General features: G+C 48.3%; 1 protein-coding gene across 1 annotated transcript in view; it reads right to left on the reverse strand.

Moving 5' to 3' along the window:
- Positions 1-7586, reverse strand: part of ACSS1 (acyl-CoA synthetase short chain family member 1) — a 39015-nt gene extending 31429 nt beyond the window's left edge. Inside the window, exons 1-2 of the mRNA XM_040553656.1 lie at positions 7254-7586; positions 3975-4071 (exon numbers count right to left, since the gene is read on the reverse strand). Coding sequence (XP_040409590.1) covers positions 3975-4071; positions 7254-7524 — 368 coding nt within the window. The 5' untranslated portion in view covers positions 7525-7586. The remainder of the gene's footprint in view (positions 1-3974; positions 4072-7253) is intronic.
- Between the last annotated feature and the right edge of the window lie 5160 nt (positions 7587-12746).

A 12746-nucleotide genomic window follows, 5' to 3' on the forward strand; every position in this document is an offset into this window, starting at 1 on the left:
AAATAGTTCTCTCTTTCAGGCTTTTAACATTGGATATTGCAGTGCTGGGGAATGCTTGCTCACAGGTGGCTAAATCACGTGTACTGCAGGAAACAAGGGAACATCAAAGAGAATAAATAACCCCAGAGAGGGAGAGGTCTGGCATAGCTTTAGCTACCGTCTTTAAAATTCCCTATTGTTGAGCTTATAGAGGCTGTAACCCAGCAATGAACCGTGCCTGCTTATATAACTCACTTGATAATACAGTACACTTTAAAACCCAGGCTTGGCAGTGCCTTGGGGAACTCCTCTGCAAAGTTTCGAATCTCCTGGGCCGTGACGACATCCACAGAGCAGCACAAAACACTCCCAGCTAGGCTGAACCCTTCACCAATCGTTTCAGCTGTCTGCTCACAGCAGCACACTCCTGTGGTTAGACTGCTACTTCGCCGGTGTCCTAGCAATGATTTTATGGTTGTTTAGCCTCCAGAGAGCCAGACTGCTTGATAAAAACAATGGCATGATTTGTCCCCCCTTTGCTGACTGCAGCCACCCAATCTCAGGAGAGATGCACGCCCTTTTGTCACAAAGTAGTACAAAACAAGTCTCCTGCCTCTTCATTCAATCCTTGAAACTTAGATGGATTTCTGCTTGATAGAAAAAGAAATGTAGAGAAGAGAAAAAAAGGATGAAAGGGAACTTCTTCCCAAAACAGCTGAGATGTATCAAATAGAGAGACAGGACACCAGCTCACCAGTGGAAAGATCATTTACAATAACGGTGTGAGCCAGTGACCTAAGCAGCCTGCTGCTCTCGAGCCACTTAATCACATCTCCAGCATCTGGGATGCATCAAACACTGGTGTTAGCTGGTGAAAGCTGCTAACTGAGCATCCCTGATGCAGGACAGTTGGTGAGGCTGCTCTGGGAGCCAGCACCCTCTATTGGGTTAGCGCTGCCCTCAGGGGGCTACCCTGTTATGCCTGGCAGACAAGGAGTCAGGATGGCTCTCCAAAGGAGCAATTCAGTTTTATAGCAGAGGATTTTATTGGAAGACACGGATTCATCACAACTGAGCTTGTAAGAACAGCAATCACCATTCAAGCAAAAACTAAAACATTTCACCCAAGGCTTTGTGTATCTTTAACAATAAGGCCATGTTTGAGTTCCCATTGTAGCAAAAAGCCCTTCAAACCAGTGCAATAAACACAACCTACCTTGCCAAGAACCAGGCACACAGTCGTAGCTAGGGCTCATGGTACAGCCCCACCAGCTCTTTGCTTCTCCTAACGATGAGCCAGCTGGGACAGCCCTTTGCAATGTAGCTGCATCTTTCACCAATGCATGGAGGAGGCCCAGCCGATTGAGGCCTGTCCCTTAGTCGCAGAGGAGGAAGCTTGTTCCAGGCCCCTTTTTTGCACAGCAGCTGGCTTCCTTTGTAGCCTGTGATGGGAGCAGGGCCAACACTTGGCTGTTTTCTTGCCGCTGACAGCTCCACAGAAGAGAAGAGAGAGCATCCATGCCAGTAGCCACATCTTCCCTCATGCCTCCCAAGGCTTATCTATAAGGAGCAGAAGCTTACAGCAGCAAGCTTTGCCAAGTGAATAATGGAACAAACTAGAGCCTTGTACTTCTCAACGCTTAAGCCCTGGGCACCTCCCAGCTGAGACTCCAGGACCTTCTCCAAAGCTTGTCCATGAGGCAGTGGCCAAATTAAAGTCTTTACCTTCCTAGTGCATGACTCTAAGGATGCAATCCCATTAACGCTGCATCCAAATCCTAAGGAAATGGCCACAGTTTCTCAGCCACAGGTACCAGCATTCGGGTACTGCTGATATCCAGTATCCCTTTCATCTTCTTCTCATGCTGGACCTGTCCTGTGCTAATGTGCAGAGGTCACACTGCCACACTGAGGATTACTGAATGGGCATCACAGTACCATCTATTTTTCTGATTTGCCCTCCCTCACAGAACTTCTACTTAAACCAAGACGTTACTGCAAAAATCTTTCAACTAGACTTAGCCTCAAGGGGACGTCAATGCCAGCACGCCTTGAAAAACCTTGCTGCCATACGTAAAACCTTTGAAAATGCAACCCAAGGAAAAGGCTGTTATTTCAAGGCTAAACTTTTGATTCTCTCCCTGCATAGACCTGTATAATTCCACTGCTTTCAACGCAGCTATTCCTGACAATAACAAGATGAGCAGAAAAACCAAGCAACCTGTTTTACCCACTTTGTAGGACTAACGTCTCCTGAAAAACTCTATCACCAGAACGCAGCCACGTCTCACCAGAAGTATAAGGAAGAAACAGGAACATGGCTCTCAAATACAAGCAGAATATTGAAAATAGAGGTTGCCAGCTCGTCTTTCACCTGGATATTCTTCTTCTTGGTTCCTTGTTATTCTATCTTTGTAAGGCTGCACATTTTCCAGATGTGGGTTATTTGCCTTCAAGACACTGCAATCACAAATCCACAGGCTGAGAACATGCTTTTCTTCAAATACATTTTTGGCATGCCACAGGTCAAGAGAAAAACAGTTCTGTTGCTGCTCAGAACAGACTTCTCGTTCCTCTGGAGATCCTGAGAAGACGGTTAGAAGGCCCAGAGCAGCTCAGCACATTTCAAGGAGCACAGCCTAAGGGAGAGGCTACAGTTGCCTTCCATGAGGCTGTGCTATCGAATGGGCTGCTCTTGTCAAGTTAATCAGAACACAAAGCACGTCACCCAATTCCAACCTCTAATGTACCCCATTTTCATACCTGTGACATGAAGAGGGAGGTAGAAGTACATATACCACCCCAAACTCTGGAAGAAACCCTGGATTCCATTTACCTTTATACCACCAGAATGAAAAGGACAAAATTCAAAGGTTTAGCAAAGCTACCTAGTTGGTTACAGCACACTGTATGGTGCACCAAACTCTCAAAGCTATTTGCACTCATTTCTCCCTGCTGACCACCTTCTTCACTCCAATAGCTTTGATAAATGCCAAAGGTGAATAAGACAAGACAACTGGAAGTTGTTTTTGACTATCTATAGTCAAAAAGTTACACAAATCCCAACTATCAACATAACATCTTGTAAAAGATGCCAGGACTGCCTGTATCTCCTCTGCTTTCTTGTCCAGCATATCAAACTTCTAGCTCCCTGAAACAGCCACTGAGGAACATACAAGTCTGGGAAACCTTTAATTCTTACTAGGCAGACGTGAGATAAAAGGCATTTTTGCAGGCAGTCCTGTCTCCTAAGTGAGGCCACATAGCAAGGAGAAGAGAAACATGTTTGAAGTCTGCCATATTCTAGCAAACCCTACTATCTATAGCAGCAATTACAAGTTGGTATCTCTCCGAGCAGCCTCAAGGTTGCTCTAAACTGCACTGGGGATGGGGAAGAAGAATACAGGGAACCTGAAATCCCCTCTAGCAAAGACTCAGTATCATGCTATTAACCAACAACACAGGATGTTGTTTGCACCAATACACTTGCTGCTGTTCTGAAACTGAAAGCTGCTCACTGAACTTTTGCCACAGACACTTCAGAAAGAAAACTGGCAGATGAGACATAAACCAGGGAGGAAAAAAAAAAAAAGTCTTTCTGTTCTAAAACCTCCCACTTAGAGACAGGGAAACCACAAGCAAGCTTGATTAACACCAGAACCAGATGATGGCAGATCTGAATCTGAAATTCTCAGTAACTACCACTAATTTGCATCCACTGTATTTCTGACTGTGTAGAATGTTTATTTTATAGACTTATAAGATCAGGAAGCCCTCATGAAGAAGACAAGGGAAGAATATCATTTCTATGTTGGAACAAGACTCCGTTTTTCAGAAGCTACCTCATCACGATGCCAAAAGCTGTGGCTGCATATCCTGTGTGCTGGAGTACCTTGAAAGAATGGAGAGTTTCACAAAGGTCTGAGTTCAGAGAAGCAACTCTTCTCCTAGCCCCACCACATCACCAGGCATTGTAAGAAGAGAAGGTGCCATACCTGTACGTGACGTGCACTGCAGTTCCAGGCTCGTCTCTCTCCCAAATCAAAGCCACTCTGTCTGGAGACTTTTCGACATGTTGATCCAAGCAATTTACTGTAAGAAAACAGAAGTTTAATCAAAGCCTAATAACACAAAGAGTACTGTAAACTTAGCTCGGTCAAGCATAAGAGCAGGTAAACATAAGATGAAACTTCATCGGCCACCTAGCTAGCCACCCACTCATTTCAAACATTGGGAAGTTGTCCTTTACACTGACAGCATTTGTAGTAATAGTAAAGTTGTCTTTGCCATATTTGTCATGTACAAATACAACAAATACCATACTTAATTGGTACAGCTGCCTTAGAGATGACATCTCCACAAAAGGCCTTGCCTGATTCAGTTCAGCTTAGTTCCACTGGCACTCAGAGGAGCTGTGCTTAAGCCAGCCAAAAATCTCTCCCCTGCTCCTGCCAGCGCAAAGACAAGAAGGACACTCTTCTGATGCTTTTCCTCACCAAAGCAGCATTTTACCACATAAATCTGACAGACTTGTCTTCCCCAGCTTGCATTTTTAGCACTGCATCATTTGGATTTTCTAATTACAGCTCACGCAAAGCATTTTTATTCCAAGGTATAATTGGAAGGGCTGAATCTCCACTAACTGAAAATAATCTAAAACTTTAGGATCTAGTGTAAACACACAGAGTACAGACAGCTATACATTACTAGACAGCTGGGAAAGATGAACACGTCTCAAGCTGTGTGCTACAACTCCTAAAATATGAAGGCCAAATTAGCTTCTGATGGTGCATCTCCCCATGTAACAACCAGAGGTAAAAGGGACCTGAACAACTACGTGAGGTGAAGTTTGAGTGAAAGGTCAGAGAGTACCCACCTTAAAAAACTTCTAAAGAATCCACTCAAGAAACCTGCCCGCACGTTCGGCAGCTACTTGTCTGATGATTAAAGATTAGCCTCGTAAAATTTTAATTCCAAGCCTAAACTACAATTACGTACTTCATTATATGCTTGTAAAGGCAGTTATGATATTTCAATAGACAATTATTAAAAACCAGTCAGGCACACTGCCGTATAACTCAGAGATAACCCTGAAAAAAAATGCTGAGTTTCAGATCATATTTCCTAAAGATATTAATACTGGTGAGGAAGGATTTTATTTTTCCGGATAAATTAGGTGCAATGAAAGCTGCCTATTGTTCTGTCAAAACTTGTGAAGGTTAAGTGAACTGCAGCCCTGGAGCCTGCTTCTGCTGTTCTATGATCAAAGCTGATTTACAGCACTACAAGTAAGGTGGAAATGAGCCTCTGAAGATGAGCAGAAGATAAAATAACCTCAGAATTCAGCATGTTTCACTACAAGAACTCTCTATCTCAAAAATATGAAAAAAAGCCCTTCACTTGTTTTTTGTAATACTAAAAAAAAAAAAAAGAAAATTTCTTCATTTCTCAATACAATACAGGAGGACAAAAGCTCTGAGGAGGAATGCTTTAAGCAGTTATACACTGGTTTCCTCTGTCGTCCATCCATACATAATCAGATCTGTTGTGGTTTGTTCTGGGACCCTTACCAACTCCTACCTCCCCGCTCATTGCAGCAATACCCTTACGTATTGCGCCACATTACAGTAAAACACATTCACAGAAATTCATTTCCCAAGCAGCATTTCATACTTATGACCAGCACTACTGTCTTTCAGTGGGTATTTCTGTTACAGCGAGCCCCAAGTGAGCCCAGTGAGAGTTTCTGCTCTTTGCTCGGTAAGAGCTGGCCGATGAATCGGGGCCAAACGCTATTATTTCCTTCCTGACATTACAAGTGCCTTTCACTCATTTCGCAAAATAGAACTTAGTGACCTGCCCCCTACCGCTGCACCCTAATGGTTTCTCCGTATGTTTTCTTGCCTCCTCAACACCGCTTGGAAAAGCATGCAGAAACAATTCAATATGACACACTCCTGAGAACGCGGTGCCTTGCAGGTACAGTAGCTTGTTGGGGTCTTTTCCTGGAAAGGAGTTACAATGCGATAAACCCCCAAGTGCTGAATCTCATGCCTCTGCAGGTCCGACCGCGAGGTCTCCCCCGGGCAAAAAGCAGCAGGTCACACAGGCGCCTGCAGCCCGGCTGCGTTTGGAGACACAGGATGTTCTGAATCAGGGACCTGAGCTGTTGTGTGTTTTCTTATCCGCTGTTCCAATCAAGAGATCAAGGGACAAAACTAGAGCCTCTTAGCAGAAAACCAGCCACTCAGTGGCTGAGTACCATGCTATTCATCTCCATTGTGCTTTAAAAGAAGGAAAACAGCCACAGCAAAACCATTTAATTCTGTGCAGCTGTGTTTCAGTGGTCTGTGACTTGTTTTTTTTCAAGCTATGCAGAGAAAACATAAGTGGCATTCAGTGCCTGCAGAAGAACCAGATGCAAGACACGATCTAAAATCAGACCCAGAAACACCTGGATTTTATCTGACCCACACGGGATTAAGAAGGTGCTGCTTCCACTCTACAGATGAAATAATGGATCCCAAACAACCTCTGTGCTCAGCCAGGATCTTCCTTTCAATGGGAAACACTGAAAACACAAGTCTGGCTAAAATCTCCCTTCTGACCGACTGCTGGGTGCTGGAAGCAGGGCTGTACAAACAGCTCTGTTCCCTTGGGAATTCCACAGCTGGGAATCCTCCCATGGGGACAGCTGTGTTCTTTGGAAGACCTGAGGAGGGTTTGCTCTTTTGGGCTAAAGCAAGGTGGCTTTATACAGAAATATACTATTTCTATAATTTAATATACTATTAAAAGACCTCACCACCGAGTTATACCCTAGGTAGGGCTGGGGCTTAGTCTCACTGGATGAAGCCATCCCACCGAAGAGACTACAAGGCTGACACGGCCCGAAATAAACTAAGGGGTAGTTTGGACAGCCACAGCAAGGAACAGGGACTGGGTTCCATTTCCCTTCACGTTCAGCCTCCAGCTGAAACTGCCGAAAAGCAACAGGTCTTGCCGAAATTCAACTGCTTCTGCTGAACAGCTTCAGTTCCTCGTGCCGCATCGCCCTGCCCACCAGCACCGCACCCAGCACCCTGCCCCCGAGCAGCTGCGGGCACAGCATCACCACAGGAGCGGGCCCCGCACCACCGCGGGGCTGCGGCTGTGACCGAGGAAGCCCCCGGCCGCGCTCTCGGCGAGGCTGCCGGGGAGGAAGGCGAGCAGGGCAGCCCGGCACCACCGCCGCCAGGGCGGCCCCCGCGGCCCCGGGGCAGGGGCAGCCTTACCGGAGACGTTGAGGCGGCCGCCGAGGAACCAGCGGGCGCCGGCTCCGTCCGGGCCGGCCTCGCAGGCGGTGTGGAAGGGGCTGTCCCAGCGCAGCGAGCCCCGAGCCGCCTCGGCCCAGAAAGCGACGGGGTCGCGGGCAGCCCGCTCCTGCCATGCCCCGTAGCCGCCGGGGGGGAGCTGAGCGGGGCCGCCTCCGCAACGGCGGTGGGCAGGGAGCCGGCCCCCGGGCAGCGGGCGGCTGAGGGAGCGCAGCACCCGCGCCAGCGCCATGGGGCACGGCCCTGCTCCGCCGTCGGGGCCCCGCGGCTGCCGGACCCGGCACCGCCCCCGGCCCCGGGAACACCCCCCTGGCTTCGGGAGACACCGCCCGCACGGGGAGGGACGGGAGCCGGGAGCGGCCCGCACCCGGGGGCGCCCCTGCACCCGCCGGGACCGTGGGGTGGCTGAGGGGGGCGGCCCGTTGCTCCAGGTGTGGCCTCGCTAGTGCTGAGCACAGGGGGAGTATCAGTTGCTCGTGAGGCAGCCCTGGGTATCCTTAGCCTCCTTCGTCACAAGGGCACGCCGCTAGCTCATGGTCAGCTTGGTGGCAACCACAACACACAGTGTCTTCTCGGCCCGCTGCTTTCCAGTCAGTCAGTCCCCAGCGTGGACTGGTGCATGGGCCTGTTCCTCCCCAGGTGCAGGAACCCTCCTTGCCCTAGGAACCCTCCTGAAGCCAGACAGACACCCCGGCAGCCTCACAGCCTCGGGAACACAGATTGCACTCCCACAAGTACGCCCCACCACCCACACAGCCCTGGGAAAACACCCTAAGAGATGCCCACCCCAATGTGACCCTGTGTCCACACAGCCCTGGGAACCCCCTGCACAGACACACACGCAGAAGCGTCTTACTACTGCCCCCTCATTGCTTTCACAGCCTGAAGTGGGGTAGGTCTCCAAGAGGGTGCACATCCCCTTTTTCTTGGCAGCCCTGCGAGCATCGTTATAACCACAACGTGGAGCTCCCAGCTTTGGTATCACAGTGCTTCTCCACTTCCCCTTAGTTGCAACACCAGGGTGGCTGAGAGACATGATTCAACCCTGACCCGCAAAAGACGAGCACTGAGATTTTACAGCAGATAACACTGACCTTCTTCTTCGTGCATAACACTGCCCTCTTTGCTGTGCAGTAATTCTTTTAGGCAGTCTGGTCCTGCCTCCCAGCACATAGTTGGAAAGCTCACAGCAAGGTCTGGGATTCCTTAAGAAGTGCCAAACTATCGAGTATTTCCTAAATGCCACCTCAATGAATTCCCAGAATTTGGGCAGACAAAGCACATTTCATATTCAAGAACAGTGACTTTAACCTATTCTTTGTGCTAAGCTCAAGCTTGTTCTGGCAGTGGTAGCGACAAGGTAGTGTTTTCTCTAGATTTCCTAGGAATATCACCAGACATTTTATCTAGGTAAACAGTATAGACCTTATCAGGACTCGGATTTCTGGCACTTCTGACATTTCCATCTGTGTTTTATAGGTAACATATAAGATTAAATATCCCCTTAACTTCCTTGTAAAGTTGGCATTGTCACACTGCTAATACAATTACATATTCCTTCCTTGTCTTCTGAATGCCAATATTTCTTTTTGGGTAAGCGCTAAGTTATAACCAATAGCGTGTGTGCCACCTTGTGCCAGATGGGAGTATGGGGAGTTGTTCCGCTTTCGGTTGGTTTGCTTAAGGATAGCTCAGAAGTTTTACATCAAAATTACTTAGAGGCAATAAATAAATAAATAAATAAATCAGTATTTCAGATGAAAGCTTTTCACACACACACACACAAATAGCAGATAGAAGTGGAGGGAAGTGTTGTCCAAAAAAACAGAGCATGAAATTAAATTCTTTGGCCTGAAAACCTAGCTGTTTATTTTGCCTAGGCTGCTGCAGACCTTGAAATCTTCTGGGAATGCTGCCATTCTCTGATTTTCTTTCATATAAGACTGATTTTCCTTTTCCAACATGAAGTTTCTTTTTTTTTTTTTTTTTTTATGCTTCACCAGGCAACCCTCCATCCTCGGGTTTTGGCTGTCTTTTTCCTCAAAGAAAGCTGTGACCACCATCAGCACAACTCGGGCACAATCCAGCCTGCAGAGCACCTGATCTCCCAGCTCAGCTGGGCTGCTTGGCAGGACAAGGACAACCCTGAATTCTTGCTTCTAAAAGAGCTGGGCAGAGGGGAGATGAGGTTTTGTAATTCCTCCCTGTCCCTGACTTTCTGGTGATGAAGGCTGACAGCAGACTGCTTACTTTTGAAAGCAAATGAGGGTTACAGCAATTCTCATTTAGTACAGTGCTTGAGTATGCCAGGAAAGGCTGGAGCTAGGTAAGAGCAAGTATGGAATTGCTTTTTTCTGTTCAGAAGCCCCTCTTGGCATTATGGAGTCCAAACAGTGATGCTGGTGTTAGCAGCTCTGGGGAAGCCCACTTACTCTTATCCGTGAACGCCACCTCTTTAAGGCAGCTCCCAAAGCTTGTGGCCACCACTGCAGAGAGATTCATTCCCTAGTGCAGCCAAGATTCCTGAGACAGCCTCCTGCTCCAGCCAGGCAACCTCACTGAACATGAGATTTTAGCAGCCCTTGGCATGTATCAAGGGTCTTTTATGCTGACGTCATGGCAAGTACTGAGGAACCAAGCCAGTAGTGGTGTGAGTATTGGGTGAGTTTGGCTATGGGTATCTGTTAATCAGAGCTGTAGCAAAACCAAAACCAAAACCAAACAAATGAACACACCAAAAAATAAAAATAAAATCAGCACCCATCATTCTTCTCCTATTCCTACTACTAAAACATCCACCAATGTCATTTATTGGCCTCATCTTTGATTCCTGCCAATATATACAAGTCTTGCTCAATGCAGCGTGCAAGCATCCTCTCCTCAGGGTGCCAGCATAAAGCTCAACACGGGCAGAGGTATTTGCAGGATCATGACCTTCAACTGGAAGCACTCAAGCACAGGATTTTCATCCCTGCTGGGTTAAGTAGCATTTGGCATCCTAGAAAGGCAGTCTGGCTTCTCTGCATCCATCCATGACCTGCTGGAGACAGTTTGAAGCCTCAGCCTTCATTCTCAGCGGCTCTGGGCAAAGCTTGGACTCCACCAAGGAGGCTTATCCTGGCTCCAGCCTCCATGCCACAGTACCTCTCCATGGCTTCATTCATTCTGCATTTACCCCACAAACCGCCTCTTGCTCTCACGGGCTTGTGCAACCTGGGAGAGCAGGAATATCAGGGGATTGCTGTTTGTGCCCCACTCCCGGGCACAGCTACCCTATGGACACACACGATGACACCCTCTGACAGATTTGCTCTGTGTTTCTATATCGAATACCCAATACTGTCATACCACAGAGGTGTAGGAAGCCCCACACGCAACCCTGTTGTGGGAAGCCTTTTTTATTGTGGGGCAACTGAGGAAGAAGGCCGGCCTGCAGCCCACCCCAACCAACACAACCCAACCCAACCCAACCATATTACTCCTGGGAACTGCACTTCTGAGACTGTGCTTCAGACATGCAGTCTTGACTTGCAAAGGGCTGATGAGAAAAACTCTGCTCAGTCTTTTTCCATCCCTTTTTCCCTGCTACGGAGCAGGTATTTGACCTGTGTTAAGTTTCCCAATTGCTTGTCCCAATTTTTCCTTTAATATCCTAAAATTGAGAGTAAGAAGATAATGAAATCCATGAATTTGTTATAACTGTTCTACTCCTAACCATGTTTTCCAATTGTCTTCCCATCTGGTGTGCACACAACTGATATCTGGCCCCACAAAGAAAGAGGGGGAAGGCAAAAACAGGCAAAACTATAGAGCCATATACACAATGGCATTGCTGTGTGCTTTGTACCTGAAACTCCTTGTTGATAAACCTCTCCATCATGCCAGCTTCCTCTTGGGGAGCACATGGGGCTGCCCACCATAAGTAGGGACAGAAGGCTTCAGCACCAAACTCTTCTGTCCCCTCCAGCTTGGTAGTGATGCTCTGGGCTTGGTGTCGATGTGGCAGAGGCATGCTCGTGAGACAACAGTTGTCTGGAGGAAACAACTGAGAAAGGCAGGAAGCCTCCAGCTCTCGCTTGATTTCCACTTCAGCTCATCAAGTAATATTGCGTTCTCCATCCTTTCAATGAAGGCCAGACACACAAATTACAATATAATTCTGATTGAGCATGGGAAAACTTCTCCAGGGGAGGGACCTGCTGGTCTCTCCATCCTTCGAGATCTTCCAAACTGGCCTGGACAGGACCCTGCTCTAATTTTGTTAAGTTAGCCCTGCCAGCAAGGCCTTCCGCAGTCAGGGCCAAGTACCCAGGAAGGTGGATGCAGTAATGGTTGCCAAGTCCAACCAGGAGCCCAAATCATCAGTCAAGTTTGTGGTGATGAGGCAGGTGTGAGGTTGAGCCAAAATGTCAATCTCCAGATGAGGATCAGGTCCAGTGATGGTAGACTTGGTCAGACATTTTCCTGTGGCTTTGGGCAGGCCCACACTGACAAGACAGGTCCAAGCGCAAGTTAGAAAGTCCATCCACAAGTCAGGATCCATGGACAGGTGCAGACCAGCACAGCATTGCTCAGGCAGGGACTGAAGACTGAGCTGTAACAGGGCTCATGGGCCCGTGGGCAGGGAGGTCCCGTTGTGGCTAGTAGGAGCCATTAAGGCTTATTAGTGCACCCAGGACCATGAGAGTCTCCTCCAAAATAATCCTGCTGGGTTTGTGTTTGGTGCCCCACCAGCTCTCTCCTGCTGGGCTGTGAAGACTCTGCCCTTGGCCTTGTGGGCTCCTTTTCCCCATAGAAAAGGATGCGGACAGCAGGACATGCTGGTAGAAAGCAGTGAATGAGTCCTCTGGCATATCTGGCCACAAGTCTCTCCCCGAGTTGCATCCCTCCATGGGAAAGCTCAGTGAGGCCATACGGCGTGTCTGGAAGGCAGCCTGGGAGAGTGGTGTGCCAGAGAAGATGTCCATGGCAGCAGGTTGGATATTGAAAAGGGGGCTTGGATGCCACCCAAAATCATCAGAGAGGGCCTTTGCAGAGAAAGACAGCTCTCTCACCTTCGCCCTTTACTTTGTCTGCTTCCATTGAGCTCTCTCAAACCCAACACCAGGGGCATGGGCCTAGGGACACAAGTGATGAGGACTAAACTTGGAGCATGAGAAGCTCACGTGGCAATAGTCAGTCATCTGTCAATCAGAGGCCCAAAACAGCATGGCCCTGGGCATGAAGATGCAGCTGCCTGTGAAGGGATGTGATACACCCGGGGAGCTGGGGGATGAGCTGCTGCAGGAATGGAGACTCTCAAGGATGCTTCCACTGAGAAAGCCCTCAAGGCACGGGGAGCAGGGCGTCCTCCACCCAGTGAAGGAACATCATGGAGGCCTGGCAGCCCTGCTCTCCCTGAGCGGCTGGGAGTGGCCGTGTTGTGATGGCTCTGCAGGAACATCAATCTCCACA

The sequence above is a fragment of the Cygnus olor genome, chromosome 3 (assembly GCF_009769625.2).
Source record: "Cygnus olor isolate bCygOlo1 chromosome 3, bCygOlo1.pri.v2, whole genome shotgun sequence".
NCBI classification, from domain to species: domain Eukaryota; kingdom Metazoa; phylum Chordata; class Aves; order Anseriformes; family Anatidae; genus Cygnus; species Cygnus olor.